A 27,255-nucleotide genomic window follows, 5' to 3' on the forward strand; every position below is an offset into this window, starting at 1 on the left:
AATAGTGCACATTTGCCCCAAGAAATGTTCCTTAGACTTCAGTCCCTTCTCCTCTAGTGCAAGAAATTGAACTCAGGTACATTTTACCACCCCAGTCATTTCTATTTTTTATTGTGAGTCAGGGTCCTTCCAATTGCTGAGGGTCTTGCTAAGTTGCTGAGGCTGACCTTGAACTTGTGATCATCCTACCTCACCCTCCTGAGTTGTTGGGAATTATAGATATGTGCCATTGGGCCTGGGTTCCTTCCCCTTCTCCATTTTGCAGTACTAGGGTTGAACCCTGGACTTCACGTATGCTAGGCAAGCACTTTGCCACTGAGCTACACCTCTGGCCCTTGAAATTCAATTCCTAAAGGCACACAGAAAAGCCCTGTCACCTTGATTTGCCTCTTTTAGGATAAATTTCTCTCTCTACAGTACAGTATGGTCATCCTTTTGTATCATAGTGTATTAGTTCCAGGATCCTCAACAGATATCTAAAAGAAGGGATGCTTTATATAAAATGCCTTATATAAAATGCATATAACCTACTCACATTTCCTTATACTCCTATACTCCTTCCTGCCCTCAAACTGATTGAATCTAGGAGTGTCCATGGAGCTACATTTCCTACCCTTTTTATTTTCAGACAGGGTTTTTTTTTTTTTTTTTGTACCAGGGATTGAACCTGTGGCTACTTAACCACTGAGCCACATTCCCAGCCCTTTTTATTTTTTAATTTGAAACAGGGTCTCACTAAGTTGCTTAAGGCCTCATTAAACTGCTGAGGCTGGCTTTGAACTTGCAATCCTCCTGCCTCAGCCCTTGAGGTGCTGGGATTACTGTCATGCCACTGAACCTGGTGAGACAGGATCTTGGTAAGTTGACAAGGCTGGCCTCCATTTGTGATCCTTCTGCCTGAGTCTCCCAATTGCTAGAATTACAGATGTATGCTACCATACCCAGCTCCTTCTGTATTCTTTAAATAATTTCTAGATTACTTATAAAACAATACAATGTAAGTGCTATGTAAATAGTTGTTATGTTGTACTATTTAGAGAGTAATGGCAAGAATTAAAAGTCAGCACGTTTAGTACAGCACGATTTTAAGAATATTTTGGATTGATGATTATTTGAGTGCACAAATTTGGAATTTGCAGATATAGAACCTACAAATATGAAGGGCTGACTGTATTTCCTTTCCTCTAACATCAACCTACTGAAGCCAGTCTACACATATGGTGCCCATTTTTTTTCAGTTCCCTTTCAGGTATGGGGTACTATTTTATTTCTTCAGTGTATGATATCCACATAGGTTTTCTTGGGTCCTTTGCACTTTAATTTTACCTTCATTTTCTCTCATGGTTTCTCCCTTTCTAGAATGAATTGTGCCCATATTAGTATGTCCCAACCCAGTCCTTCTTCTATCAGGTCTTTCCTTAGCTATGTCAACTATGACCCTGTATACTCCTATACTCCCTCCTGCCCTCAAACTGATTGAATCCAGGAGTGCCTATGGAGCTACATGGGTTTTAGTGCTGTCAGGATGCATCCTGACTTCCTCAAAAGTGGCATAGTTAGGTACAGTCAGTATTTAAATTCTACCATTATTTTTTTTAAATTTTATTTGTTCTGCTTAGTTATATATGACAGCGGAATGCATTTCAATTTATCATACACAAATGGAGTGCAACATTTCAATTCTCTGGTTGTATACTGTATAGAGAGGCACCATTCGTGCAATCATACATGTACCTAGGGTAATGATGTCCATTTCATTCCACCATCTTTCCTTCCTCATAACCCCTCTCAATCCTCCCCCCTTTGTCCAATCCAAAGTTCCTCCATCCCCCCACCCCCATCATAGATCAGCATCCACTAATCAAATTTAGTTTTTTGGGGATTTCTACCATTGTTTTGATATGTGTGGTTTTCAAGGGGCTCACAGAAGTCCTAGGAGGCCTAAACTCCTTTCCAGATATGTTTCTGAGCCTATCATTTGATATCAGTAGACTTACTCCTATTAATATCACAAGGTCTACCTTGTACACCTTGCCCATGCTGCTACTTCTGAACAGAAGTGGGGGTTATATTAGTCTCCTCCTATTGCTGGGACAAAACTATCACAAACTTTTCTTTCAGTTGTGAAGATTGGAAGTCTAACCTGGCTTTCAATGAGTGAAGTTTAAGATATTGACAGTGCTATGTTTTTCTGTAGGATGTTGGGAGAGAATCCAATTCCTTATCCTTACCTACATTCTTTTGTAAGTGGTTCCTTCTTTCATCTTTAAAGCCAACAGTGCAGCATTTCCAGATCTCTCTTGGACACTCTTTGTGTGTTTTTTTTTTTTGGATCAGGGATTGAATCCATAGGTACACTACTCTGACATTCTCTTTTTGTTGTATTAGGTATTGAACTCGGGTGAGTTACATCCCCACTTCTTTTAACTTTTTATTTTGAGATAGGGTCTACCTAAATTGGCCAGGCAATTCCTCCTGCCTCAGCCTCCTGAGTAAATGGGAGTATAGGTGTACACCACTGTGCCTGGCTGACATTTTCTCTTTTGCTTCCATTTTCCACATATGAAGGACCCTTGGGGTGATCTTGGGCCCAACTGGATAACCCAAGATAATCTCCCCATTTGAAAGTCAGCTCCACATATAATCATAACTCTCCTATTGTCTAAAACCTAACATAGTCATGGGTTCTGAGGATTAGGAAGTAGATACTTCTGGTAGATTATTTTATTTACCACTTACCTACATCATCCAGCTTTCTGAGGTTTGGATGGCTGGCTTGATACTTTGTCTCCTGTTCTTTACTTGTATTTATGGCTTCTTTTAATCTTTGGATAAAAGAAAATTACAACATTTAAAAAGGAAAATCCCTATAATAATGTCATTAAGTCTTTTCAAGTTATGTGTGTGTGCTAAAAATCAAATGCTTCTGACCAAAGCAAAAAATTCAGCATTCCCTTTTAGGAGGACAGTTGAAGGCTCCTGCCTTAGAAGCATAGCATTTCATTAGTAGGGCCTCACTTAGAAAAATGAGTCCTAGGACAAGGTAGATGAAAAGTAGATAAAAATGATAAGTAGATACTTTAGACCAGGGGTCAGCAAATTACAATCTATGGGCCAAATCTGGTCCACCATCTTTTTTTTTTTTTTTTAAATCCCATTATTTAAAATTGTAGTGATTATAAGATTATAAAGATAACATAAAATCATCTATTTTTGTATAAACACAAACAATGAATGGCCTTTACAGATAATAGCACAATTTTTTTTTTCTGGTTAATAGAGCTATATTACCAAAAACCTGCACTCAATTATTACATTTTTATATTTTGAAGTTTGTCACTAAAAATTTGTGGTCATTTATTTTTCTCTTGTCATATAATCTCCCACAAAATATCTCTGACTTTGCTTCCTGTCCCACAAACCCTTGTTTGCTGACTTTGGCTACAGACAGGGACTTTTCTTGACAACTCAAGACTATCAGCCCATCCTGACACTATGATGAGTCAGTCCCCAGGAACATGACAGGTGCCTCTATCTGGGAGCTGGTTCCCCCCAATATATTATTCTTCTCCATCTCTGCTAAATGACTGACCATGTTATTAAAAAAAAAAAATATTTGGTGAATTATAATGATACATCACGATATAAGTCATTATGCCACGTTTGTACAAACACACAATATAATTTGATCGATCTCGTTACCTAGTACCTTCCCTTTCCCTCCCCTTCTCTCTCCCCTGATACACTTGCCTGACCAATTTTTTAAACCAATTATTCTTTTTCTTTAAAATACTTTTTTTTCTCTTTTTTTTTTAAAAGTATTTTTAGTTGTAGATGGACTCAATACCTTTATTTTGTTTATTTAGTTTTTTTATGTGGTGCTGGGGATTGAACCCAGTGCCTCACATGTAGTAGGCAAATGCTCTACCACTGAACCACAATCCCAGTCCTAAATGCTTTTATTTCATTTATTTATTTATTTTTATGCAGGACTAAGGATCAAACCTAGTGCCTCATATGTGCTAGGCCAAGTGCTTTGCCACTGAGCTATAGCTCCAGCCCCCAAACCAGTAATTTTTGGTTTGTGCCCTCCCTCTCTGCATGATACTATTCTGGGTGAACATTCTTGGAATCTTCTTACTTCCCAGGTATCCCAGAAATCTACCTCTTGTCTTAACTCTCTTTACACAAATTATATCAATGCCTCTAAATTCAACTCAGGACTTTGTGTATGCAAGACTAGCACTCTATCACTGAGCGATATCCCAAATTCCTTTTCTTTTAAATTTTGAGGGTCTTGCTAAACTGCCCAAGAATGCCACTGGGATTACAGACATATACCACCATATCTGGTTTGCTAAAATCTTCTTTATGATTTTACAGTATTCTAGCCAAAAATTTTTGAGAAAAATAATCTCTAATTATAAAATGAAAGTCAATGAGCAAACTGGATTAGATATGCAAAAAGCTGGTTGTCAAAAAGTTATTTTTTGGGGAGCTAGGATGACCGCCTAGTACATGTGTGGCACTGGGCTTTATCCTCAGCACCACTTAAAAATAAAAAAATGAGGGGCTGGGGATGTGGCTCAAGCGGTAGCGCGCTCGCCTGGCATGTGTGCGGCCCCGGGTTCGATCCTCAGCACCACATACAAACAAAGATATTGTGTCTGCCGAAAAAAACTAAAAAATAAATATTAAAAACTTCTCTCTCTCTCTCTTTAAAAAAAAAATCTCTCTCTCTCTAAAAAAAATAAATAAATAAAAAATAAATGAATAAAGGCATAAAAACAATTTCGGGGGAGACCAGTATTGGGGAATTAACCCAGGAGGTGCTTTACCATGGATTTATATCCTCAGTCCTTTTAATATTTTTTTATTTTAAGACAAGGTCTCACTAAGATACTCAGGGTATTACTAAGTTGTTGAGACTGACCTCAAATTTGTGATCTTCCTACCTCAGCCTCCCAATTGCTGAGATTACAGGTGTATGCTATGGATTTTAATTTTCTATTTATTTATTCATTTTTTAAAGTGAAATCTTTCATTTACAATGCCTTTTATTTTTCACTTCTGGGGATCAAATCCAGGGCCTTGACATGCTAAGCAAGCACTCTACCACTGAGTTATATCCCCAGACTTTAAATTTTTCATTGTATAGTAAATATGAATATGTTCATTGTCTACATTTAAAAGACAAATCTGTAAGAAGAATTAACTCCCTGAAATTCAGCATTCAACCTCTTTAACATACCAAGAAGGATTACTACCAAAAACATGCTCATAAGAATAAATCAAAAGATAAAGGATCAATCTGGGTGTGGTGGTATAAGCCTGTAATCCCAATAGTTTGGGAGGCTCAGGAGGAGAAATGTTAAGTTCAAAGCCAGACTCAGCAAAAGCAAGGCACTAAGCAACTTAGTAAGACTCTTTCTCTAAGTAAAATACAAAATAGGGTTGGGGATGTGGTTCAGTGGTTGAGTGCCCCTGAGTTCAATCCCTGGTACACCCCCCAAAAAAATAAAGGATCAGGCTAGGCTCAGTAGTAGAGCAGTTGGCCTAGTATGTGTGAGACACTAGGTTTGATCCTCAGTGTCACATAAAAATAAATAAATAAAATAAAGGTATGAGGCTGGGGCTGTAAGCTTAGCGGCAGAGTGTTTGCCTAGTACATGTGAGGCACTGGGTTTGATTCTCAGTATCTCACACAAAAATAAATAAATAAAAGTATTCTGTCCATCTACAACAACTACAGAAGCAACATAGCCAGGAATGGTGGTGCACACTTGTAATCCCAGTGATTTGGGAGGCTGAGTAAATTCAAGATGATGAAATCCAGGAAGTGCCTGGAGGGAAGGGACAGTGAGCCCTGTGCTATGGCTTTTTAAAAGCAGAAATTCACATTTATACTAATCTTCTCATAAATATTCTCAAAGTACTAGGGTCAATTGGGTGTGGTGTTATATACCTGTAATTCCAGGGACTCTAGAGGCTGAGACAGGAGGATTCCAAAGTTTGAGGCCAGCCCCAGCAATTTAGTAAGACCCTGTCTCAAAAAATAAAGAATAAAAAGGGCTGGGGATATAGCTCAGAGCTAGAGTACCCCTGGATTTAATTCTCAGTACAGCAAAAGAAAAGAAAATAGCCAAGTATTAGGGTCATGAGGAAGTAGTAACTTAATGGAGATTCAATGTATGCAGAATTTACAGACTACATGCCAATCAAATGAATGTCCTTAGCAGAGGAGAAAGATTTGTTTCAACAATCCCTCCTCATGAGTAACTTACAGGCTTCCTGGATCCCTTGAAGGTACTGACAAGACCTGAAAGTCTTCAGTATTGGGAGTAAACCTACTTCTGCTACTTTATATCTGTAAGCTGTTCTTACCTGCTATTCTGCTGGGGAGCAAGAGTACCATTCTGTTCAGATGGGTTCTCCGTTGGTTTGGCTTTGAAGTAATTGACGAGCCCCCCAAACACACTCTTAATGCTGTTGATGTGTTTCTGGCTAGTCTTCAAATCTTGATCCATTTTGTCCACCATCTTTTCTGTGTGTTCTAGGACTCCTCGCTGTCGAACTAGTTCCTGGGGAAAATGAGAGGCAGCAGCTTTATGTCCTTTTATAATTCCCTCTTCTTGGACCACACACAGCAGGCCCTTCATAACCTTAGCAAGCATATGCAGGGACTGATTTGTAGAAGGCACACTATCCCTTTCGACAATACATTTCTTTGTTCTTCCCTGTCTATCCTATCTTTACTTCTTTTCTTTTCTCTTGATCCCTTTGCCCCAGAGGTGGGCGTACAGGATCACACTGAGATAAATGGGGATATGCCTTTTGGGGGTTGGAGTCCAGGGACTGTGGACTGTGGTGGCTGCAGATGTTCTTTAGTGCCCCCAGCCATCATAATGCTTATAGGCTTGGACCTGGCACAGCCCCCCTAGACTCTAGTAGAACTTCTCCTTCCAACAGCCTTCCTCTTTCCACCTGCTGTGGTTCTCCTTAAGGCATGCACAATTCTTGAAGCAGGACTTGCTTTGTTCACTGCCTTGTCTCCAGTGCCTAACTCAGTAGCTGCTTGCTATAATTTGCCAAATTGATACATGAATGATATTCTGCAGCTGTGGTGATAGCCTTGATCATAACCCTCTAAGCTGATGGTTCTGGCTGAGGACAGGAACTCACCAGAACACTACTAATACTCTCCTTCATGTGTAACAAACTTGTTTTGGTCCCTATTTATTCATATTGCAGTGTTGAGAGTTGAACTCAAATCCTCATCCATGCTAGGAAAGTGCTCTACCATTGATCTATATTCCTAGCCCTTTACTTCCTGTTTTAGGATTTATTTGCAACTATACCAACTGTGTTCCCTGGGAGCTACACCTCCAGCCAGAAGACTCTCAAGCTTTTCTTTTTCCCTACTTCATAAGACAGCTGCTGTTTTCAGTTCCCTTCCTTTGAATCTTCTCTCTCTATTGACCTTCTTTTAGCTTAGCAATTATATTAACTATGAAAATGTTACACAGAGCTAATTTTTTTTGATACCCAAAACAAAGTCCTGAGCAATTCTTAAACATATTTGAAATGTGAATGACAGAGCTGAAAATATGTAATTGTGAGGATTAAATCAACCATGAAAATATTTGGATAAATGTCTGTAACTGAACGTTTATCTAAATTTTCTTCTTGTCATTATTTCCATTTTCCCCCCTTTGATATCGGGATTGAACTTATAGGTACTCTACCACTGATCTACATCCTTAGCCCTTTTTATTTTGAGACAAGTCTTGCTAAATTGCTGAGGCTGGTTTTGAACTTGTGATCCTCCTGCTTTAGTCTCCCAAATCATAGGGATTACAGGCCTGTACCACCGTGCCCAGCTCCCCAGCCCTTTCAACTCTTTATTTTGAGATAGGGTCTCTAAGATGGTGAGGCTGGCCTCAAACTTGAGATCCTCCTGCTTCAGTTTTCTAAGTAGCTGGGATTACAGTATGTGCAAACATCCTCTACTTGTCATTATTTCCTAAATAAAACAGCATAAGAACTATGAACACAGTATTTACATTAGTAAGTAATCTAAAGATGACTTAAAATATATAGGAAACCAGGTGTGGAGCTATACTCCTATAATCTCAGTGGTTTGGGAGGCAGAGACAGGAGGATTGCAAGTTTGAGACCAGCCTTAGCAATTTAGTGAGGCTCTAAGCAATGTCTCAAAATAAAAAGGGCCAGGGATATGGCTTAATGGTTTAGTGTTCCTGGTACCTTAAAACACACACACACACACACAGCCCTCTTTTTTAAAAAAATATATTTATTTATTTTTATGTGGTGCTGAGGATCAAACCCAGTGCCTTACACATGCAGGCAAGCACTCTATTGCTGAGTTACAGCCCCAGCCCCTAGCCCTCTTTGAGATAGGGTCTCACTAAGCTGCTGAGGCTGGCCTCAAACTTTGAATCCTCTAGCTTCAGCCTCCCAATGTGCTGGGATCACCACTGTGTGCTGCTGAGCCTGGCTTATTTTTACTTTGAACCGCACCTCCAGCCCTTTATATTTTTGCAGACAGGGTCTTGCTAAGTCGTTTAGGGCCTTGCTAAATTGCTGAGGCTGGACTCACAACTTGTGATCCTCCTGCCTCAGCCTCCTGAGTTGCTTGGATTATAGGCATGGGCCACAGCATTTGGTTATACCATAAAAAAAAATACCTTTGTTTTATTTATTTATTTTTATGTGTGCTGAGGATCGAACCCAGTGCCTCACACATGTTAGGCAAGTGCTCTACCACTGAGCCACAACCCCAGCCCTGGCTATGCCATTTTGAAGGGATTTGGGAAATCAAGGAACTTGGTATTTTTATGTGTGTGCATGCTTGTGTAATCTTAGAACCAATTCTCTGCAGATACTGAAAGATGACTAGATAAAATTTTTGGAAGCTGACTGTAGATATAAAGGTATCAGTTGAAAGCCTTTTGCACATTTAGAAACCCAATATCTAGTATGAGTTTTTATTTAGTAGAATTTAAAACTACAATGTGTAAGGGTTGGGGACATACCTGGTGACAGGGTGCTTGTCTAGCATGCTTTAGGCTTCAGGTTTGATTGCCAGTAACAAGGAAAAAGAAAATGGATTCAAGTGAACCTCTTACCTCAGCCTCCTGAGTAGCTGGGACCACTGTGTGTACCACTGTGCTGGGTTAAACTTTAAAGTTTTGAATGTTTATTTATTAATTTATTTTTACCAGCTCAAGAAATATTTCTGAATCAATAATCATGCATTTTTAAAAATATTTATTTTTTAGTTTGAAGTGGACACAATATCTTTATTTTACATTTATGTGGTGCTGAGGATTGAACTCAGTGCCTCAAGCATGCTAGGTGAGCACTCTACCACTGAGCCACAACACAACCCCAGCCCCTAATCATCCATTTTTAAGAAAGAACAAAAATGATTTTTGGACTACTTCCTTTAGTATGCCAAGCAAATCTTACAAGGGCTAATTTTTAGAAGGGAAAAAAATGAGCTGCTAATTTGTCTGGAATTTCTTCAAATACCTCAAGTTATCATTTTCATAACCAAACTAAGGATGTCTGTTCTGCAACAAGGCATGACTAAGCTATAAATTAGAATTAAAATTATATTCTCTAGGTGGGTACAGTAGAACATGCCTGCAATCCCAGCCACTCAGAAGGTTGAAAACAGGAGGATAGCAAGCTCAAGGCCAGCGAGATCCTGTAAAAATAAAAAGGGCTGGGGATGTTAGCTTAGTGGCAGAGCAACCCTGGGTTCAATCCTTAATAAAACAAAAAACAAACAAAAATGTTCTCTAGCATTCTTTATTTTTTTTTGGTATCAGGTTTTGAACCCAAGGCTGCTTAACCACTGAGCATCTCCAACTCCTCCCACCCCTGCCAATTTTTAAATTTTGAGACATGGGTCTCACTAAGTTGCTGAAGTTGCTTAGGGCCTCACTAAGTTGCTGAGGCTGGATTTGAACTTTACGATCCTTCTGCCTCAGTCTCCCAAACCACTGTGATTACAAGGCATGTGCCACCATGCCCAGCCCATGCATTAATATTCAGTTTAAAAAAAATTGTTTTTAGTTGTAGATGGACACAATATCTTTATTTATTTGTTTCTGTGCCTCAAACATATGAGGCAGGCGTTCTACCACTGAGCTTCAGCCCCACCCCAATATTGAGTTTTTAAATTGTCTTTTTAAAAAATTTTTAATATTTATTTTTTAGTTTTCGGTGGACACAACATCTTTTTTTATATGTGGTGCTGAGGACCGAACCCGGGCCGCACGCATGCCAGGCGAGTGCGCTACCACTTGAGCCACATCCCCAGCCCCTTAATTTATATCTTTATTTATCTATTATGTTTGTGTATATATATTCAATCCAGGGCCTTGTGCATGCTAGACAAGTGCTCTACTACTGCACTGCATTCTAGCCCGTGAGATGATATATTTCGAATAGTTCAATAGCCACTTATTTTGTAGGTTGCAGAGAACAGATAATTTGAAGCTGCTAAGATGCTCAGAGTTGGCAGTTAAAGGGTGGGCAACGCTCTGCTGTCATACTGGAAAGGAAGTTCCTGGTTTCTTTACAGTGACCTCTTCCAATTGTGGCATATCTCACTCACCTTCCTGCCTCAGACTCCCCATCTCCTTTTAGAGAGTTGCAAGGGTAAGAAGTAGTTGATAGCTGCGTGCAGTGGCACACAACTGTAATCTCAGCAACTTGGGAGGCTGAGGCAGGAGGATTTCAAGTTCAAAGCTAAACTGCTCAGCAATTTAGCAAGGCCCTAAGCAACTGAGTAAGACCTTGTCTTAAAATAAAAAATAAAAAGAACTGGGATGTGGCTCAGTGGTTAAACACACCTTGGTTCAATTCTGAGTACCAAAAAAAAAAAAAAAAAAAAGTAGGTGACAAAACCTTCCCCAATTTGTAATAAGATCTCATTTTCTTCTGCTTGTAAGTGACATAGTCTCTCTGATTCTCAGGTCTCTCTGCTGACCTGGTGAGGAAACAAGATATCTTATGTAGATATTATGATGGAAGCATAGAGAAATATGTAGGGGCGGCTTGTCCTGCATGTGAGGCTAGGGGCCAATGGAGAGAGTGTTGCTTTGGTCTCTCAAAAGTTTCTGGGTGCTGGAACTTGGAGTTTACTGGAGGTTATCAGACCAGAAGAGGTAGAGGGGCTTTTGCTAAAATCCTCCCCCAGAAGGCAGGGAAAATGACTAAACTCAACATGCCTGTGACCTAGTTCCAACCAACAAGGAAGAAGGGCTTGGGAGAGCAAAGAGCACGGGAGCACTGTTGGTCTATAAAGATGGGCTGGTCAGGCCCCTGAACCCCTGCCATTTTGAAGACAGGCCTCAAATGCTTCAGATCCCAAGGATACTTGCATGGCTTAATACTTTAAATCTTCCCCCAGAACTGTGGCCATGTCACAGCTTCTGATTCTGAGAGAATCAGAATGCCAAAGAGAGCAGGGTGGATGTGAGGGGAGTGAGGTCTGAAAAATACCATCTATGTTAAGGTTCAACTCAGAAAGTGCTCACTTGTCAGGTGATTACATTACAGCTGATTCCTCCCCTACTCCCTTCAGCCCCAAGTTTTCTAAATTTAAACTGAAAAAAAAAAAGTGGTCAGAGAAAGGATCTAATTGGGCTGGTGGTACAATGCCAACAAACAACACAGAGAGGGTTTTTTCTTTTCTTCTTCTTTTTTTAATATTTATTTTTCAGTTGTAGTTGGAAACAATACCTTCATTTTATTTATTTATTTTTATGTGGTGCTGAGGCTCCAACCCAGGGCCTCACACGTGCAAGGCAAGTGCTCTACCACTGAGCCACAACCCCAGCCCAAGAGAGAGGGTTTTCAATTCCTCTTTGGCTGCGGCTTTTTGTGAAAGACAGTGATCTCTGAGAGAGCAGGGGGAAGCAGAAGACAGGCAGATAACGTCCTTGAAAGTGCAAGTGCACAGACTGCCAAAAGTGAGGTGAAACCTGCCCAAACCAGTATGTTCAAGGTCACTCTGAGGACCTGAAGTGATCAGGGGATCCTTGCTGGCAGGGTATTCTTTCAAGACATTCTTAGGAAGAGGTATGTGAGATTTCTGCCTGCAGTTATTATTATCAGCACTATTTTTGAGATGGAGTCTTGCTATGTTGCTCAGGCTGTCTTTAATTCCCAAGCTTAGGTGAATCTCCTACCTCAGCCTTCTGACTACTGGTATTATAGACACGCACCACTGTGCCCGGTTTGCAAAAAGATATTATTGAGCACCTAATCTCTGCCTTTCAGGGTGCTAGTGATTCAGGGGTGAACTAAATATCCCAAATCTGTCCTGATGATGCTAACAAAGAGCAAGATGAAGTTCAATCTGATGTTTAAATTTGTTGACAACACTGCAGTGCTGTGAACTAAAGAAGACAGATGGGTCTTTGGTTCATTGAGCTTAAATTCATGGGGGAAACTGTAAAGAAAGTCAAGATACATATGACTGCTCCTCTTACAAGGTGAGCCTTGGGACAAGGATTCCTGCCTGGTTTAAGAGGGGATGTGTGTGTAAAGGATGGTCCCTAATGAGGCTGGAGGAGAGACTCAAAGTTGAGAAGTTAGGGAATCCAAAGTGTGGGGATGGAGCCAAAAGCATGGGGCAGAGGAGGAAGCAGTGGCTGGCCTGGGGCAGCTGGAGGAATTAAGAAGGGAAGTGGAACTGAGTGGTAAGAACAGAAGGAGAGTGGGTGGGGCTTCTTGGCAGGACCCATCAGGGAACACCAAGGAGATAAAGCTAAGGTCTTCCAAGGGCAGTAGTGATCACTAGATTACCATCGAAATTCACAACCAAAGCATCTTTTAACATCAGATGGGCGTTGTTACTCCTGGAGTACTAAGGTTCTTATACTGAGCTCACAATTAAACTCAGGCATTAACTGATAAGTAAATCCAGAGTCAGTGAGTTGAATCTAGAAAGTTGAAATTTATCTGTGTTATGTTTCTTCCCTCTCAAGGGATCACATACATGTAACATGCACAGGCAGGCATACCTGAGCACACATAGGACATGGTCAAACCTGGGTCTCTGACTATAGCAGCCATGGAATGAAGTGAATTCAGAAACACAAATCAGGCTGGGTGCAGTGGCACATGTCTATAAATCCTAATTATTCAGGAAGCTGGGGCAGGAGGATTCTAAAATTGAAGCCAGCCAGGGCAACTTAGAGAAACCTCATCTCAAAGTAAAAAATAAAAAAGGATTGAAGATGTAGTTCAATGACAGAGCACTTGCTTGGCATATACAAGGCCATGGTTTGATCCCCAGTATAGCCAAACACACAAAACCAGGCCTTTGGTTGCAAGAAAAAACACTGGGGGCTGGGCGTTTAGCTCAGTGGTAGAATGCTTGCTTGCCTAGTATGAGTAAGGATGTGGGTTCAATCCCCCAGTACCACAAAAAACAAGTGAATGAAACCCATTGAGGACAAAGCTGGTAATGCAAGTGCTACTCATTGCATCTGTGCGCTCTACCAGTCCCTTTCCACTGGTGTTGCTGTGTCAGCCAATGCAAACCCCTGTTTATTGTTGGTAAAGAACTAATTTAGCAAGTCTGGGCTATCCCTACCCTCCACATTCCAAAAAAAGATCTGGCCCTTGCCTGGTCCTTTATCCTTAGAATATCCTGCCTGATAAGAGCAGCTCTATTTACTTGAGAGCTTAAGCTAGACAAGAGAGTTTATGTTAACACTGTGATTTATGATGGAAGCCTTGGGCCACATGGTATCCGTCTGACTTCTGGAAAAGATGGAGACTAAAGTCAGTCATCCCTGATTGACGCTCTCCGGGGGGCGGGGGGGGGAGGACATTTTGCTGAGATGGGTAGAGGTAGAAAGTTGAGTAAGAGACTGCTCCTTTCCCATATCTGACACTTAGAAATCTACTGAGAAATTACTTCACCTAACAGCTCTCTTTCTCCCTCCATCAGCTTTTGCTAAGAAATCTGCTACATCAGAATCACTTCTTGTTGCTTCAGAAGGATGGCTCTGGTCAGTACAGAGTCTTACTGGGAGTGGGCAGCTCTACAACCAGTTTTCCAGAAAATAAGGGTACCATCCTGTGGCAATGTATCTACTCTAAGTTATGGGGACAACATCCTAAGGGGGGTCACCTCAATGACTACTGATCCTGGTCTAGGAGGGGTATTCTCATTTCTCTCACCTATTTAAATCAAATGCTCATTATGGCTTTGGTGACTGTCAAATGCTGTAAATACATGGAGATGAGTGGGCCTGTGCTGGCCAGGATGGCTGAGTATATCATGATTGCACACTATTAAACACCAGTACTTTCCACTGAGGTTGCTGAGTCAGCCATTTGGACCCTGGTCTAATATTTGTTGCTAGACTCTACTGAACTGAGACCCTAGGCCCCAGAAATCTTCATTGGAATATGCTAGGTTTCTAGAGGAAAAGCAGTGTCCTGCGAAGAGGGGTATCCTCTGCCAGGGTGGTGAAAGGACGTACAAAAACCATGAACAAGTGGGGCATGTGAACACATGTAATCCAGCTACCTGATGCTTAGGCAAGAGTGTTGCAAGTTTGAGGTCCACTTGGGTAACTAAGCAAGTCCCTGCCTCAAAAATAAAAATAAAAAGGGCCAAGGGTGTAGCTTAGTGATAGGGCACCCTTGGGTACAATCCCCAGTATTGAAAACAAACAAAAACAGGTCCAAGCAGGACTCAACCAGGCTTACCAAAAAGTAAAAACAACACAATGTCCATCATTAGGGAATAGGCCGCATAAACAGAACTCATCCATTCAATAGAATATAACATAACCATTAAAAAAGCAAAACCAAAATAAATCAAAAAAAGAAAAACCCAAAACTCCCCAAACAACTCATTATATATTGCTATGGCAAGATCTTCAATTCTATTAAGCTGTGTATGTATCAGAAAGTATAGAATACTTCACTTTAAGTTAAAAAAAAAAAGGAATAAAAACTATGTCTTTATATATGGAGTATTTCTATAAGGACACCAAATCAGCAGATGGTAATAGCTATCTTACTTAGGAGAAAAGGGAGGCTAAGGCATGGGGGATGGGAGGAAATTTCATAATCCTCTGTATGTTTTGAGGGCTTGGGATGTAGCTTAGTGGTAAAGTGCTTGCCTAGCATGCATGAAGCCCTAGGTTCAATCCCTTAGGCATGGCAGATTAAAAAAAAAAAAAAAGAAAAGAAAGAAAAGAAAAGCTAAATTTTGAACCACATGACTGGAACATCTTTTTGCAAAAATTAACCTTAGGAAAGGACAAAGAAATCACACTTACCAATAGTTCTGTTAGGTGGTACACGCCCCACTCTACTTCTCTGTCCTTTGGTCATCATGACAATGGCCAGAGCCTTTTTGAGAAGCAAACCTTGTCAAGTTTCACAATAGGAAAGTGCAATTCTCCTTGTTAAGTGACTTTACTAAGTAATTTTCCCATTTCTGCCAGGCTGGGATTGAATTATGATCTTCCCAATTTCATATTACTTATAAGTTCCTAATCTTCTATAAAAATCTACGTTAATGAGCTGTGGACGTAGCTCTGTGATAGAGCACTTGCATAGTGTGTGTGAGGCCCTGGGTTCAAGCCCCAGTACCAAAAAAAAAAAAAAAAAAAAAAAGTGTTAATATTTTACACAGTGCTGGGTATTTGTTAGGCACCCATCTAAGTTTGGAAGTTAGCAGGGTACACAGGACTGGAGTCTGTTGGGAGCACTGCGTGACCAAAAGATTTCACATTACCCACTCCCATCCCAACAATGAAGGGAATGAAAGAGTAATGATTCAAAGACAGTTTATACAATATGGGGTAGGGTGATGGTGCTAATTATTTCTGACTTGCTGGGCCTCTAATAATTTGTTTGTGTGTGTGTGTGTGTGGCATTGGGATTTAATTCAGAGGTGCTCTATCACTGAACTACACCTCCTAGCTCATTTAAATTTTTTATTTTGAGGAAAGGTCTTGCTAAATTGCATAGGCTGACTCGAATTATGATCCTCCCACCTCTGCCTCCTAAATCACTGGGATTATAGGCATGTGCCACTGTGCTGGTGTTTCAGCCTCTAATGATTGAGAACTGATTCAATCCTGAAAAAAATTCAATGTTTAATCACTGGTGAGAAAGCCTATCACCTGCCCAGTCATACTGCACCTCTCCAAGTAACACCCAGGCAAAGCCTCCTATGTCAGAGGTGCAAGTGCCTGTGTACAGTCCATTGCACAGAAAGAAGAACCTTTTGGGGTAGCATGGCACATGTCACCATAATTTACATTATAAACTCACACCTATTGTATTTTTGCTTCTCCTGAATTATGATAATAAATCTTTTCTTCTGACCACCAGGGATTCCTAAGCAGCTTCTTCTTTCCATATATCTTGTCTATCATGCCCCTCCTCAGAAATCCTTTTTTTTTTTTTTTTTTCAATTGTCAATGGACCTTTACTTCATTTATTTATATGCAGTGCTGAGAATCAAACCCAGTGCCTCACACATGCTTGGCAAGTGCTCTGCCACTGAAATACAACCCAGGCCTCAGGAACCTTATTTCTAAGCCAATTCATTTACATATTCCCCCTCTCTTCCCTGGGAACATCCTTCATCCTCACTCTTCTTGTCCAAATCTTAGTCTTCAAAACCAAATTCAAGTTTATCTTCTACCACAACATCTCTCTCTCTCTCTCTTTTTGGTACCAGGGAATGAACTCAGGGACACTCAACCACTGAGCCACATCCCCACCCTATTTTATATTTTATTTAGAGACAGGGCCTCACTGTTGCTGAGGCTGGCTTTGAACATGTGATCCCTTCTATCTCAGCCTCCTGAGTGGCCGGGATTACAGGCTTGAGACCACTACAATACTTAATTTTTATTGTTTTAATTTCCGATTTTCTTTCGTCCTCATAGTTTCCAGAAATGTCTCTTTAAATAGTTCTTAGTTGGGTTCCTTGGGGTTGGGACCCCCAATCAAGTCACCCTGTAAACCAGAGCCCCAAGACCTCTGGTGATCATCCAAAATGTAAATTGAGACTTTCCATTTGGACTGGAACATATGTGATGTAAAAACCACAAGCAAAACCTCCTCAGTGAGATGAAAGACAGGAAGATAGATTAATGAGGGATACCATAAAAGGGAGAAGTGGGTAAAGGAAATAACCCAGGAAAACCAACATTAGGAAAATGATAGAGATGAATATTAGAGAAGTTAATATATTCATACCTCGATCACTTAAGACCCTAAGTGATCAGGGAGAATGAACTCTGCCAGAGAAGAGTTATGAAGAGACCCAAGGATGAGGACCATATTTTAGTTTCAACCATTATATTTGCAACATCAAAATGCTTAAGATTATTCTAAGTTGATCTACCAGAATCTCTTTGATTTTTTTCCTCTTTGTTCAAACAAAACTGTTTATCAGGCTGAAAAGAAAATTAATATATTGAAAAAGCTAAATTGAGAATGAGTCTCATTGGAAGTCCTACTTTCTGAAATCTTTGGCTGGAAAAATCTGACAAAGATGAACTGGAGCAAGACTGTCGCAACCCATGTGCAGTCTGTGTAGGATTTGGGAAGTAAAGGTAAGGCTCTAGACTTAACCAAATTCAGGGTTCAGCTTACTCAGCAGGTGTCCACACACATGGATCTTTAAAATCTTTACTGGTAAGGTGGAGAAATGGTCAAGAATGGAGGGAAGAACTCAAGGCCCATTTGCTCTCATGCCTCAGGAGTTTACCTTTGAACTAAGCACACAGGGGGAAAAAATCAACTAAATGGAGTTATAGTTAAGGAAGATTCCCCGGGTAAATGGTCTCTTTCAAGAACTCAAAATACATGTCTCTTTACATAGTTGCCATATTATTACAAACGGTAAAGTTAGTAAGTACAAGAACCTAGGATAGACAAATCGGGAATTCTCAGGAACATGAACAAAATATTTCTCAATCACGTCTAACAATGTAAAGATTGACCAGTTCAGCTCAGTCCTATCCCAGACTCACCTCGGAAGAGGCAACCCCAATCTTCTCGGACTCGTACATAAGGGACAGGGACCTGCTAGTGCTGGCGGCTGTGGCCTCTGCCCTGCGCAACACCTCCTGCCGCAGGTACTGCTGCCTGTCGGCGGGTGCGTTGGAAACGTCGGGGAGGTCGCGGGCATCTCTCCACGGGGCCGAACGAGAGTCTTCGTCTTCCGCATCGTCATCGAAAGGGTTGTAGCTTTTGGGGTAAGCAGACATGGTGCCGGAGAGCGTCTCGGTCCCGGAAAGAGGAGGAGCACTGCCAGAACCCGCCAAGCACCACTCCCCGTCCTTCGATTCGGCGACGGTCGCGCGAGCTCCTTCCGCCTGAAAAGCGCCGGAAGCCCCGCCTCGGATCCGACCATTGCGCCAGGCGGCTTGGGAGGGGGGTACGCCACGTCCAGAGCGCGTGGCAGAGGCTACTTTACGGTGCCTCTCCCCCCTGCAGCAATGGGACCGCCCTCACAGCCACGCCCTACCCAATGTCGCCAACAGAGAAGTCACGTGGCGGGGAAGCCGGATGCGGCTGCGCCTGCGCCGTGAGCCCGGGTGCTCACTGGCCGGGTGCTGGTAGCCGGCTCCTGCGCCGCGGTGCGCGCGATGATGGCGGCTGCCGCGGCCCGGGGAAGCGGCAGCGGCTCGGGCTCCAGCTCCGGCTCCAGCGCCTCGCGGGGTTTCTACTTCAACACAGTCCTGTCGCTGGCCCGTTCCTTGGCAGTGCAGAGACCAGCATCCTTGGAGAAGGTAATCAAGGTGGTCTCGGCCGAGGGCTGACAGGAGGAGGGGCCTGGTGCGCTGAAGCAGGAAGGCGGGGCGAGGGTCTGAGGGAGGTCAAGCGGGGAACCGCCTGTGACTAGAGGGGACTGCAGAGTTGAGGAGCTCCGCGAGGGGAGGGATCTAATAGAAGGGAGAGGTCGATCCGACTGGTGAGGACATCGCGGGTGGGGAGGCGTGGGAGGATGGTGAGCTTCCAGCGGAGAGGGGTTATCTTGTGACATCGTTGGGGCGGGTGCTGGTGCTGAACCTTGGGCACCAGTGAGGAGGTTAAAACCTGGGACTCTGGTCACGATTTCCCCTGGTTTTTATTCTGTGACCTTGGAGATATCTTTTTGTCTTAAAACGGGTGATTTTACTTCCAATCCGGGGAAGGGGGCAGATGAAGCACTGTTCTGAAAGTGCTTTCTGAACTGCAAAACCATTGCGCATTATTATTGGCTGAGGTTGGAGGCATTAGACTAGGTAAATGATTGTGTTTGGAGACAGTGGCAGAGAACTGAGCTTGGGATGGATTCAGGAGAGAAGGAACTCATGCCAGAGGAATCCTTATCTTGGGAGAAAGGTGAAAGCCAAAGATGTGCTTGGGGTGGTAGAATGAACGCAGATTTTGGAATCAGACCTAAATTTGGTCATTGCATTGTCACTTACTGTGCCTCTTCTTGGGCAAGTTACTTAAATTGTCAAAGCCTGTCTCCTTATATGAGTATAAAGTCTCTCCCTCAGGACTAGGCATAGAGTGGGTAAACAGCAAATATCAACTCTTTACCTAAAAGCTTGTGGTGAGACTGAGCACAGTGTGTTAACCCTGAAGAGATTGGGTGGTTTGTCCACTCAGCTTTCTGGCAGATGAAAAGAGGACGTTTTCTGACAGGAGTAATGGTGATTGTAGACCTGTCTGCTGCATTTGGTGATAGGGGGTGGATGAAGTTGAAAAGCTATTTTAGACACTTGGGCAGTGTTACCTAGATTTGTATGTTCTCAGACTTGATTTAATCACTCACCTGCAGGGTGAACAGGTCCTAGGAAACTAGACTGACTTCTAATTAAAGACTGTATAAGCTGCGCATGGTGGCATGCACCAGCTACTCAGGTGGTTGAGGCAGGAGAATTGCTTGAGCCCAGAATTTGGGACCAAACTGGGCAACATCACAAGACCTCATCTCTTAAAAAAAAAAAAAAAAAAAGTGTGTCTATAACAGAATGAAAAGGACATGAGTTTGGGTGATAGGACTATCTGAATTTAAATCCCATATCACTTGTTTACTGTGATCCTGGGCAGGTCAGTTCCTCACTTTCTCCTGTAAGACAAAACAAAATAAAACAAACAAACCAGGACCATACTTGATAGTACTATTGTGAAGATCAACAAGATGACTTGAATGGCTGGGCATAGCAGTGCCCATCTGTAATCCCAGCAACTTGGGAAGCTCCTGCAAGAGGATCATAAGTTCAAAGCCAGTCTAAGCAACTCAGCAAGACCCTGTCTCAAAATGAAAAGTAAAAAAGGGTTAGAGATGTAGCTCAGTGATAAAGTGCTCCTGAGTTTAAAAAACAAAACAAAACAAGGGCTGGGATTATGGCTCAGTGGTAGAGCGCTCACCTAGCACGTGTGAGGCCCTGGGTTCCATCCTCAGCACCACATTAAAAAAAATAAATAAATAAAGGTATTGTGTCCAACTACAACTAAAAAATAAATATTTAAAAAAACAAAACAAAAAAAGGATATGAATTAAAGGCAGGCCTATGGATACTTAATTGAATGATAACGCAGATACTTAGATAAACTTCATAATGGACCACAGGGCTGCTTTATTAAGTCAAATTCATGCCAGCTAGTCAGCATGTTCTCTTAGTAGGACCAACAAATCTGTCAGAAGTTTGTTTGCTGGATTTGGAGAAAGAGGCTGCAGGGAATTAGATGATCTTTAAGAAAATGGTTCAGGAGTAATAGCACCCTGTCCCACTCAATAACTCTGAAAAGTGCACCCTAAGTTCAGCTTGCCTTCTGCCTGTTCACTAGTAATAAGAACATGAGGATTTGGGGTGTAGCTCAGTGACAGAGTGTGTGCTTCAGTTCTTCGCCAACACTGGGGGAAAAAAGGTTGTGTAATTTCAATGTTATTGTCTTTGTATCTTGTCATAACTGCTTCAGTTGTCAAGATTACAATATATTTTACAATTAATTAACTCTGTCTGAGGTTGGCAGCTTTCTAATACCACTTCAGCCTCATTGGCAATAATTACCAGTCACTTCAGAAGAATTAACAGAGCAGGTCAGAGGCTGCCTTTTTTATAAGGGCCTGCTTGCAAGATTGGCTCTTGGCTAGACTCTAGGCACTTGGCACTTGAACTGTTCCCTCCGTTTCCTAACTGATAAAGATGGTGGGTCATTGTGCCTAGACTCTTTGTACACACTATATGATACATTTCAAACATCTGCTTTCCTTCTGGGAATCTGGAATTTTAATAGTTGCTAGGCAGACAATTTCTATATGACCAGACCTAATGAAAACTTTGGGTGCTAAAGTCTTTAATGGATTTATCTGGCATTTTTTTTGCTGTTGTAGCAAGGATCAGAGTCGGTGTTTTCCTCATAAGATGGAGAAAACATAAAGAAGCCTGTGCATTGGTTTCTCCAGATACTACCTGTGTCCTTTTCCCTTGCCAATAGACTTGCACTGTAATAAAATTTAGCCATGAGAGCAGCTATATATATATATATAGGCATTCTTTTTTTGGTACCGGAATTGAACCCAGAAGCACCTAATCACTGATTCATATCCCCAGTCCCTTTTTGTATTTTATTAGAGACAGGGTCTTGCTGAGTTGCTTACAGTTTTGCTATTACTGAGGCTAGCTTTGAATTCGTGATCCTCCTATATCTCAGCCTCCCGAGTCCCTGGGATTACAGGTGTCCGCCACTATGCCTGGCTTGTGTAGGCATTCTTGGGGACCCCTGAGATAATTTATTTTGTCAAGGAGGCTTCTGTAGGTGGCTGATTCCATCAAATATTTGTGAATTCCTCTCATTCTCATCTAGGATCTTAGGATCTTGAGATTGATTATGTTAGGGATCATTGTTGCTATTTGGTCCTATAATGTGTCTGTTTACTACATTCCCCTACCTTTTTTTTTTTTAAATTGTAGTTGGACACAATACCTTTATTTTATTTATTTTTTTTATGTGGTGCTAAGGATCCAACCCAGCACCTCGCACATGCTAGGCAAGCACTCTACCGCTGAGCCACAACCCCAGCCCATCCCTACTTTTAAATTTTTATTTATTTTTATTTTTTAGTTGTAGTTATACACAATACTTTTATTTTATTTATTTATTTATTTTTTATTTTTATTTTTTAAAGAGAGAGAGAGAGAGAATTTTATTATTTATTTCTTAGTTCTCGGCGGACACAACATCTTTGTTTGTATGTGGTGCCGAGGATCAAACCCGGGCCGCACGTGTGCCAGACAAGTGCGCTACTGCTTGAGCCACATTCCCAGCCCCGTGCCTCTTTCTTAAGGAAAAAATTCTTGAGGTTCTTAAAAGAATTTCTGGGATAGTAAAGATGAAGACTTAAAAGGGAAGTGAGTGAGTGTTTACATTTTTCTCTTTCCCTTTCCTTTTTATTTTATTTATTTATTTGTTGGTTTTTATTTATGTATTTTTATTTTTTGGCAGTAATAGGAACCTCACAAATGCTAGGCAGTACTCTTTGAGCTACATCCCCAACCCTTTTTTATTTTCAGAGAGGATCTTGCTAAGATGTCCAGTTGGCCTCCAACTTGTGTTCCTCCTGTCAGTCTCCTAAGTAGCTGGAATTATAGAGGTGTGCCACTATACTTGGCTTCTTTCTTCTATTTTCTTCCAGAGTGATGTCAAAGGACTGAGAGAGAGGACTTGGTCCATATAGGGTTTACTTGGGGAAGTCTCAGTTGCTGGACCAGATCTGATATCCAAGCTCAGACATAGGTCACACAGGCAGCCCTGACATGCTTTTAGTGCACTTGAGGCATCATAATGGCACATCTTCTATACTTTGATTCTCTACATTCGACAGTTATGTTTACTTTAGTCACCCACTTTAATCCCAGGCTATGGTACCAAGCCTGTCACTATTTGGTGGATTTTTACTCTTTTCTCTTTAATTACTTAATCCACTTGTTCATTCAGAAAACATAGAGTTCCTACTTTTGATTGGTATGTGCTAGGCTGGGTAAATAAGAAACAATCCTAATTTGGTTGCTCAGATTACCAGCAACAATTCAGATTTGTATCCTGAGTCTTGTAATCAGACTGGCATGCGTGCGGCCGGAGCACCACATACAAACAAAGATGTTGTATCCGCCGAAAACTAAAAAAAATAAATATTAAAAAAATATTTAAAAAATTCAAAAAAAAAAAATAAATAAATAAGAGGCTTTTCAATACTCTCTGGCATCTTGGCATGGGTTGGTTTCTAGACTCCTGCTCTCTGATTTCTAATAGCCTACTAGTTTTGCTCTACTTTCCTGGTTCTCACCTGTCTTCAGTATGTTGCTGAGCAACCTCTATAAATCTTCCCCCCGACTCTGCCTCATAACACTTTTTCTGCCTCCAGAAAATCAGTGACCTGTGTTGCCTCTCCTTGCCTGCCCTGTGCCATTACCAATGCAACCCTCAATTCTGGGACATTGAAAGTCCTTGGCAGAGCTGCAGAAGAAGCATATCATCCCTTGCCCTTTTATTTGTATACCACCTCTCATGAAGCTTTGATCAGAGTCCTTTCCCCCTGTTCTAAAATGTCCTCTTTCTTCAGTTAGAATGCCAGAATCTCTAGGTGTCTTGGCTGTTGATCTGATTGACAGGCTTGGTACCATGGCCTGGGTACATAGAAACCTGGTTTCACTATGTTACCCATGCTAGTGTCAAACCCCTAGGCTCAAGTGATCCTCCTGCCTCAGTTTCTCAAGTAGTTGGGATTATAGACACAGGCCACTATGCCTAGATTGATCTAATATTTATACAGCACTGTGACATTAGGGTCAAGCTGAACCCTCCCTTCTGCCATGTTTTGCTTCATTTTAGGCCTAAAGCGATAGAGTTGGCCAACGTGGCCTGAAACCTCTGAAACCCTGAGCCAAAATAAATATTTTCTCCTTTAAGTTGTTTGTGTTGGGTATTTTGGTTACAGCAACAAAAAGCAGACTAATACAAATCCCCTCCACTGGCCAGCTCTCTCCATCATTGATTTTAATTGCTGAAATGTATTTATGTGTTTCATGTTTCTGATTACTTATTTATCTATTTATTTTTGTATTTTCTTTTATATATCCTGGCATATTGGAAAAATGCTTGGCCTTTCATGAACATTGCCAAGCCTGCCAGAACACTAATTTCATTTGTGTTTATCACAAATAACTAGCAAATACAGGGTTGAGGCAAAAATCCCCAGGTCTCATTTGCATTTATTTTTAGAGTTCTGAGAAGTTTTATTTCTGCTGCAGAAGCCATTCTCTTTTCCTGAATGTTTTGTATTTAGAACTGATCTGTAAGCCAGGATTCAGAATAGCCAAAGTTATACTGTTATGAAAACAAAAGATGGTGACATTCATTCATGTAATAAATCTTTGAGTGCCTACTGTGTCAGGTACTGTTTTTTTTTAAATTAAAAAAAAATCTGTGATTTCAGTTCCAAGAAACCATAGGGGAATTCCTTTATTCTGTATTAAATTAAAGGTCCAACCAGATGTGGTAGCATAAGCCTGTAGTTCCAGCTAATTGGGAGGCTGAGGCAAGAGGATTGCTTGAACCTAGGAGTTTGAGGCCGGCCTGGGCAATATAGTGAGACTCCTGCTTAAAAAAAAAAAAAAAAAAAAAAAAAATTAAAGACCTATTAAAAAAAAAGAACAATTTTCTAAGATGTTTCTTTTACATCTCTAGATCAAAGCATAGTTTTTCTGACTTTATGTATATTTTTATTTCACTTCATCTACCATGAGATCCATCCTCTTAATTTTTTTTTAAATATGTGTGCTGGGGATTGAACCCAGGGCCTCATGCATTCTAGGCAAGAGCTCTAAAATAGAGCTCCGACCCCAACCCACCTCTTAAAAATTTTTAGTAAATGGACATGTGCTGAGTTGTGTCAGTTCCTCATACTCTCTTCCATCCGTTGTGCATGCAGTCAGGATAGGCCATTAGCAGATCTTTTACTCTGATAAGTGCTTTGATAACCTGTACCAGTACCAGCATGTCATGTTACCTAGAGGACTTCCCAAACAAGTGGCCAAAACTCATCTATTTTTTTAATATTTATTTTTAATTGTAGTTGGACACAGTATATTTCACTTATTTATTTTATTGTGTTGCTGAGGATTGAACCCAGGGTCTCGCACATGCAAGGTGAGTGCTCTACCACTGAGCTACAACCCCAGCCCCTCATCTATTTTTTTTTAATATTTATTTTTTAGAAGTAGTTGGACACAATACCTTTATTTTGTTTATTTATTTTTTATGTGATGCTGAGGATTGAACCCAAGGCCTCACATGCGCTAGACGAGCGCTCTACCGCTGAGCCACAATCCCAGACCCCAAAACCCATCTATTGTCTGAAGAAGAGTGGAGGAGACTTGGTGCTCAGCAGAGTCTAGGTTGGGTTCATTACATGATTCATGAGCCAGAATTGCATATTCTTCTCTTGAGATGTCCTATTCCAAAAAGAGCAACAAAAATGAAGTGTATCTGGGATCATCTAAATCATTTGCAAATTTGATGTGTATAATGTAGCGAACTTTTGGTGAAATTTCAGTGAATACTTGGAAAATGTAAATTATTTATCCATATCTGTGCATGAGCTGTATTCTTCACAGCAGCAGAGCTTGGGTAACTGGTAGTAGGTTACTGTAAATATTTAAAATAAAACTCATAGTCAGTTTTTATCAATATAAGTGCCTGTTTGACAATACCTGTTTTTTTAAAAAATATTTATTTTTAGTTGGACATAATAGTTTTATTTTGTTTATTTGTATGTGGTGCTGAAGCTCGAACCCAGGGCCTCGAACTGTCTGGCAAGCACTACTGCTGAGCCACAACCCCACAACCCCAGTCCAATACCTGTTATTTTCATTAATTTAATTAATTATTTTCATTAATGTTTCATTAAAAAAGATTTAAAGTATACAATAAGTGAATCTCTTCTTGCTGTTATGGAGTTTACCATGGTGAGAGACAACAAATAAGCATTAAACAATTATAAGTAAATATGATTTAAAATAGTTACAGGTGACAAGAAGCAAAAGTAAATGGTAGGGCTGGGTATATACCTCAGTGGCAGAACACTTGCCTAGCATGTGAGGCACCGGGTTTGTTCCTTAGTACCACATAAAAATAAACAAACAAAGACATGCTGTCCACCTACACACACACACACACACACACACTCTCTCTCTCTCTATATATATATATATTTTTTTTTTTGGGGGGGGGCTGCTGGGGATTAAACTCAGGAGCATTTGAACACTGATCCATATCCCCAGCCCTATTTTTTATTTAGAGACAGGGTCTCACTGAGTTGCTTAGCATCTCAAGTTTTTTGCTGAGTTTGGCTTTGAACTCAAGATCCTTCTGTCTCAGCCTCCTAAGCCCCTGGGATTACAGGTGTGTACCACCACACCCAGCTAAAAAAAAATTTTTTTTAATGTAAATGTTGTTGCCAAATTTTGTTATGCAAAATTTATCATAATTTAATTAATTAGTTTGTTACTGTTATTTTTTGTTGTGCTGAGAATTAAACCCAGCGTCTTGTTCATACAGGGCAAGCGCTCTATCATTGAGTTGCACCTTCAGCCCTATCTTAAGAACGGGTATATGGTGTGTGGAGGCATAAAATAGGATCCTGATTTACAAGAGAGACTTTAAGCAAAACTAAAAGATGAATAATAATTGGCCAGCGATATGTGTACATTTCATTGCTGCCTTTCTGGCAGAGGGTGCAAACTGAATGAAGACCCAGAGGTTGAATGGAGTGGCAACCCAAGTCTATAATCCTAGCTACTTGGGAGGCTGAGGCAGGAAGATTGCATGTTCAAGGCCAAGCACCTTAGTGTGACCCTGCCTAAAAATAAAAGGGATGGGGATTGGACTGGGGATGTGGCTCAAGAGGTAACACGCTTGCCTGGCATGCGTGGGGCCCGGGTTCGATCCTCAGCACCACAAACAAACAAAGATGTTGTGTCCACCGAAAACTAAAAAATAAATATTAAAAATTCTCTCTCTCTCTCTCTCTCTAAAAAAAAAAAAAGGATGGGGATGTAGCTCAGTAATAGAGAATCCTTGGTTCAATCCCCAGTACCAAAAAAGAAAGAAAAAAAAAAAAAAAACCCACATTTTGATTCACTGGATAAAGTTGAAAAAGGCTGA

General features: G+C 41.0%; 2 protein-coding genes and 1 pseudogene across 4 annotated transcripts in view; 2 read left to right on the forward strand and 1 right to left on the reverse strand.

Moving 5' to 3' along the window:
- Snap29 (synaptosome associated protein 29) overlaps positions 1 to 18,423 on the reverse strand; it is a 32,254-nt gene extending 13,831 nt beyond the window's left edge. Inside the window, exons 1-3 of one of the 2 annotated variants that reach the window (XR_013091920.1) lie at positions 18,063 to 18,423; positions 6,385 to 6,581; positions 2,740 to 2,825 (exon numbers count right to left, since the gene is read on the reverse strand). Coding sequence is in view for 1 of the 2 variants with exons in the window: in XM_076862637.1 (XP_076718752.1) it covers positions 2,740 to 2,825; positions 6,385 to 6,581; positions 18,063 to 18,299 (520 nt within the window). In the remaining variant the exon portion in view is untranslated. The remainder of the gene's footprint in view (positions 1 to 2,739; positions 2,826 to 6,384; positions 6,582 to 18,062) is intronic. The other variant, XM_076862637.1, reaches the window with a different exon arrangement.
- A 202-nt stretch (positions 18,424 to 18,625) lies between these two features.
- Positions 18,626 to 27,255, forward strand: part of Pi4ka (phosphatidylinositol 4-kinase alpha) — a 135,744-nt gene continuing 127,114 nt past the window's right edge. For both annotated transcript variants that reach the window (XM_076862900.1, XM_076862964.1), the window contains exon 1: positions 18,626 to 18,824. In XM_076862900.1, the coding sequence (XP_076719015.1) occupies positions 18,681 to 18,824 (144 nt within the window). In that variant the 5' untranslated portion in view covers positions 18,626 to 18,680. The remainder of the gene's footprint in view (positions 18,825 to 27,255) is intronic.
- Positions 21,781 to 25,609, forward strand: LOC143412014 (cyclin-dependent kinases regulatory subunit 2 pseudogene; annotated as a pseudogene).

This window comes from Callospermophilus lateralis, chromosome 1 (genome assembly GCF_048772815.1).
Source record: "Callospermophilus lateralis isolate mCalLat2 chromosome 1, mCalLat2.hap1, whole genome shotgun sequence".
Classification (NCBI taxonomy): domain Eukaryota; kingdom Metazoa; phylum Chordata; class Mammalia; order Rodentia; family Sciuridae; genus Callospermophilus; species Callospermophilus lateralis.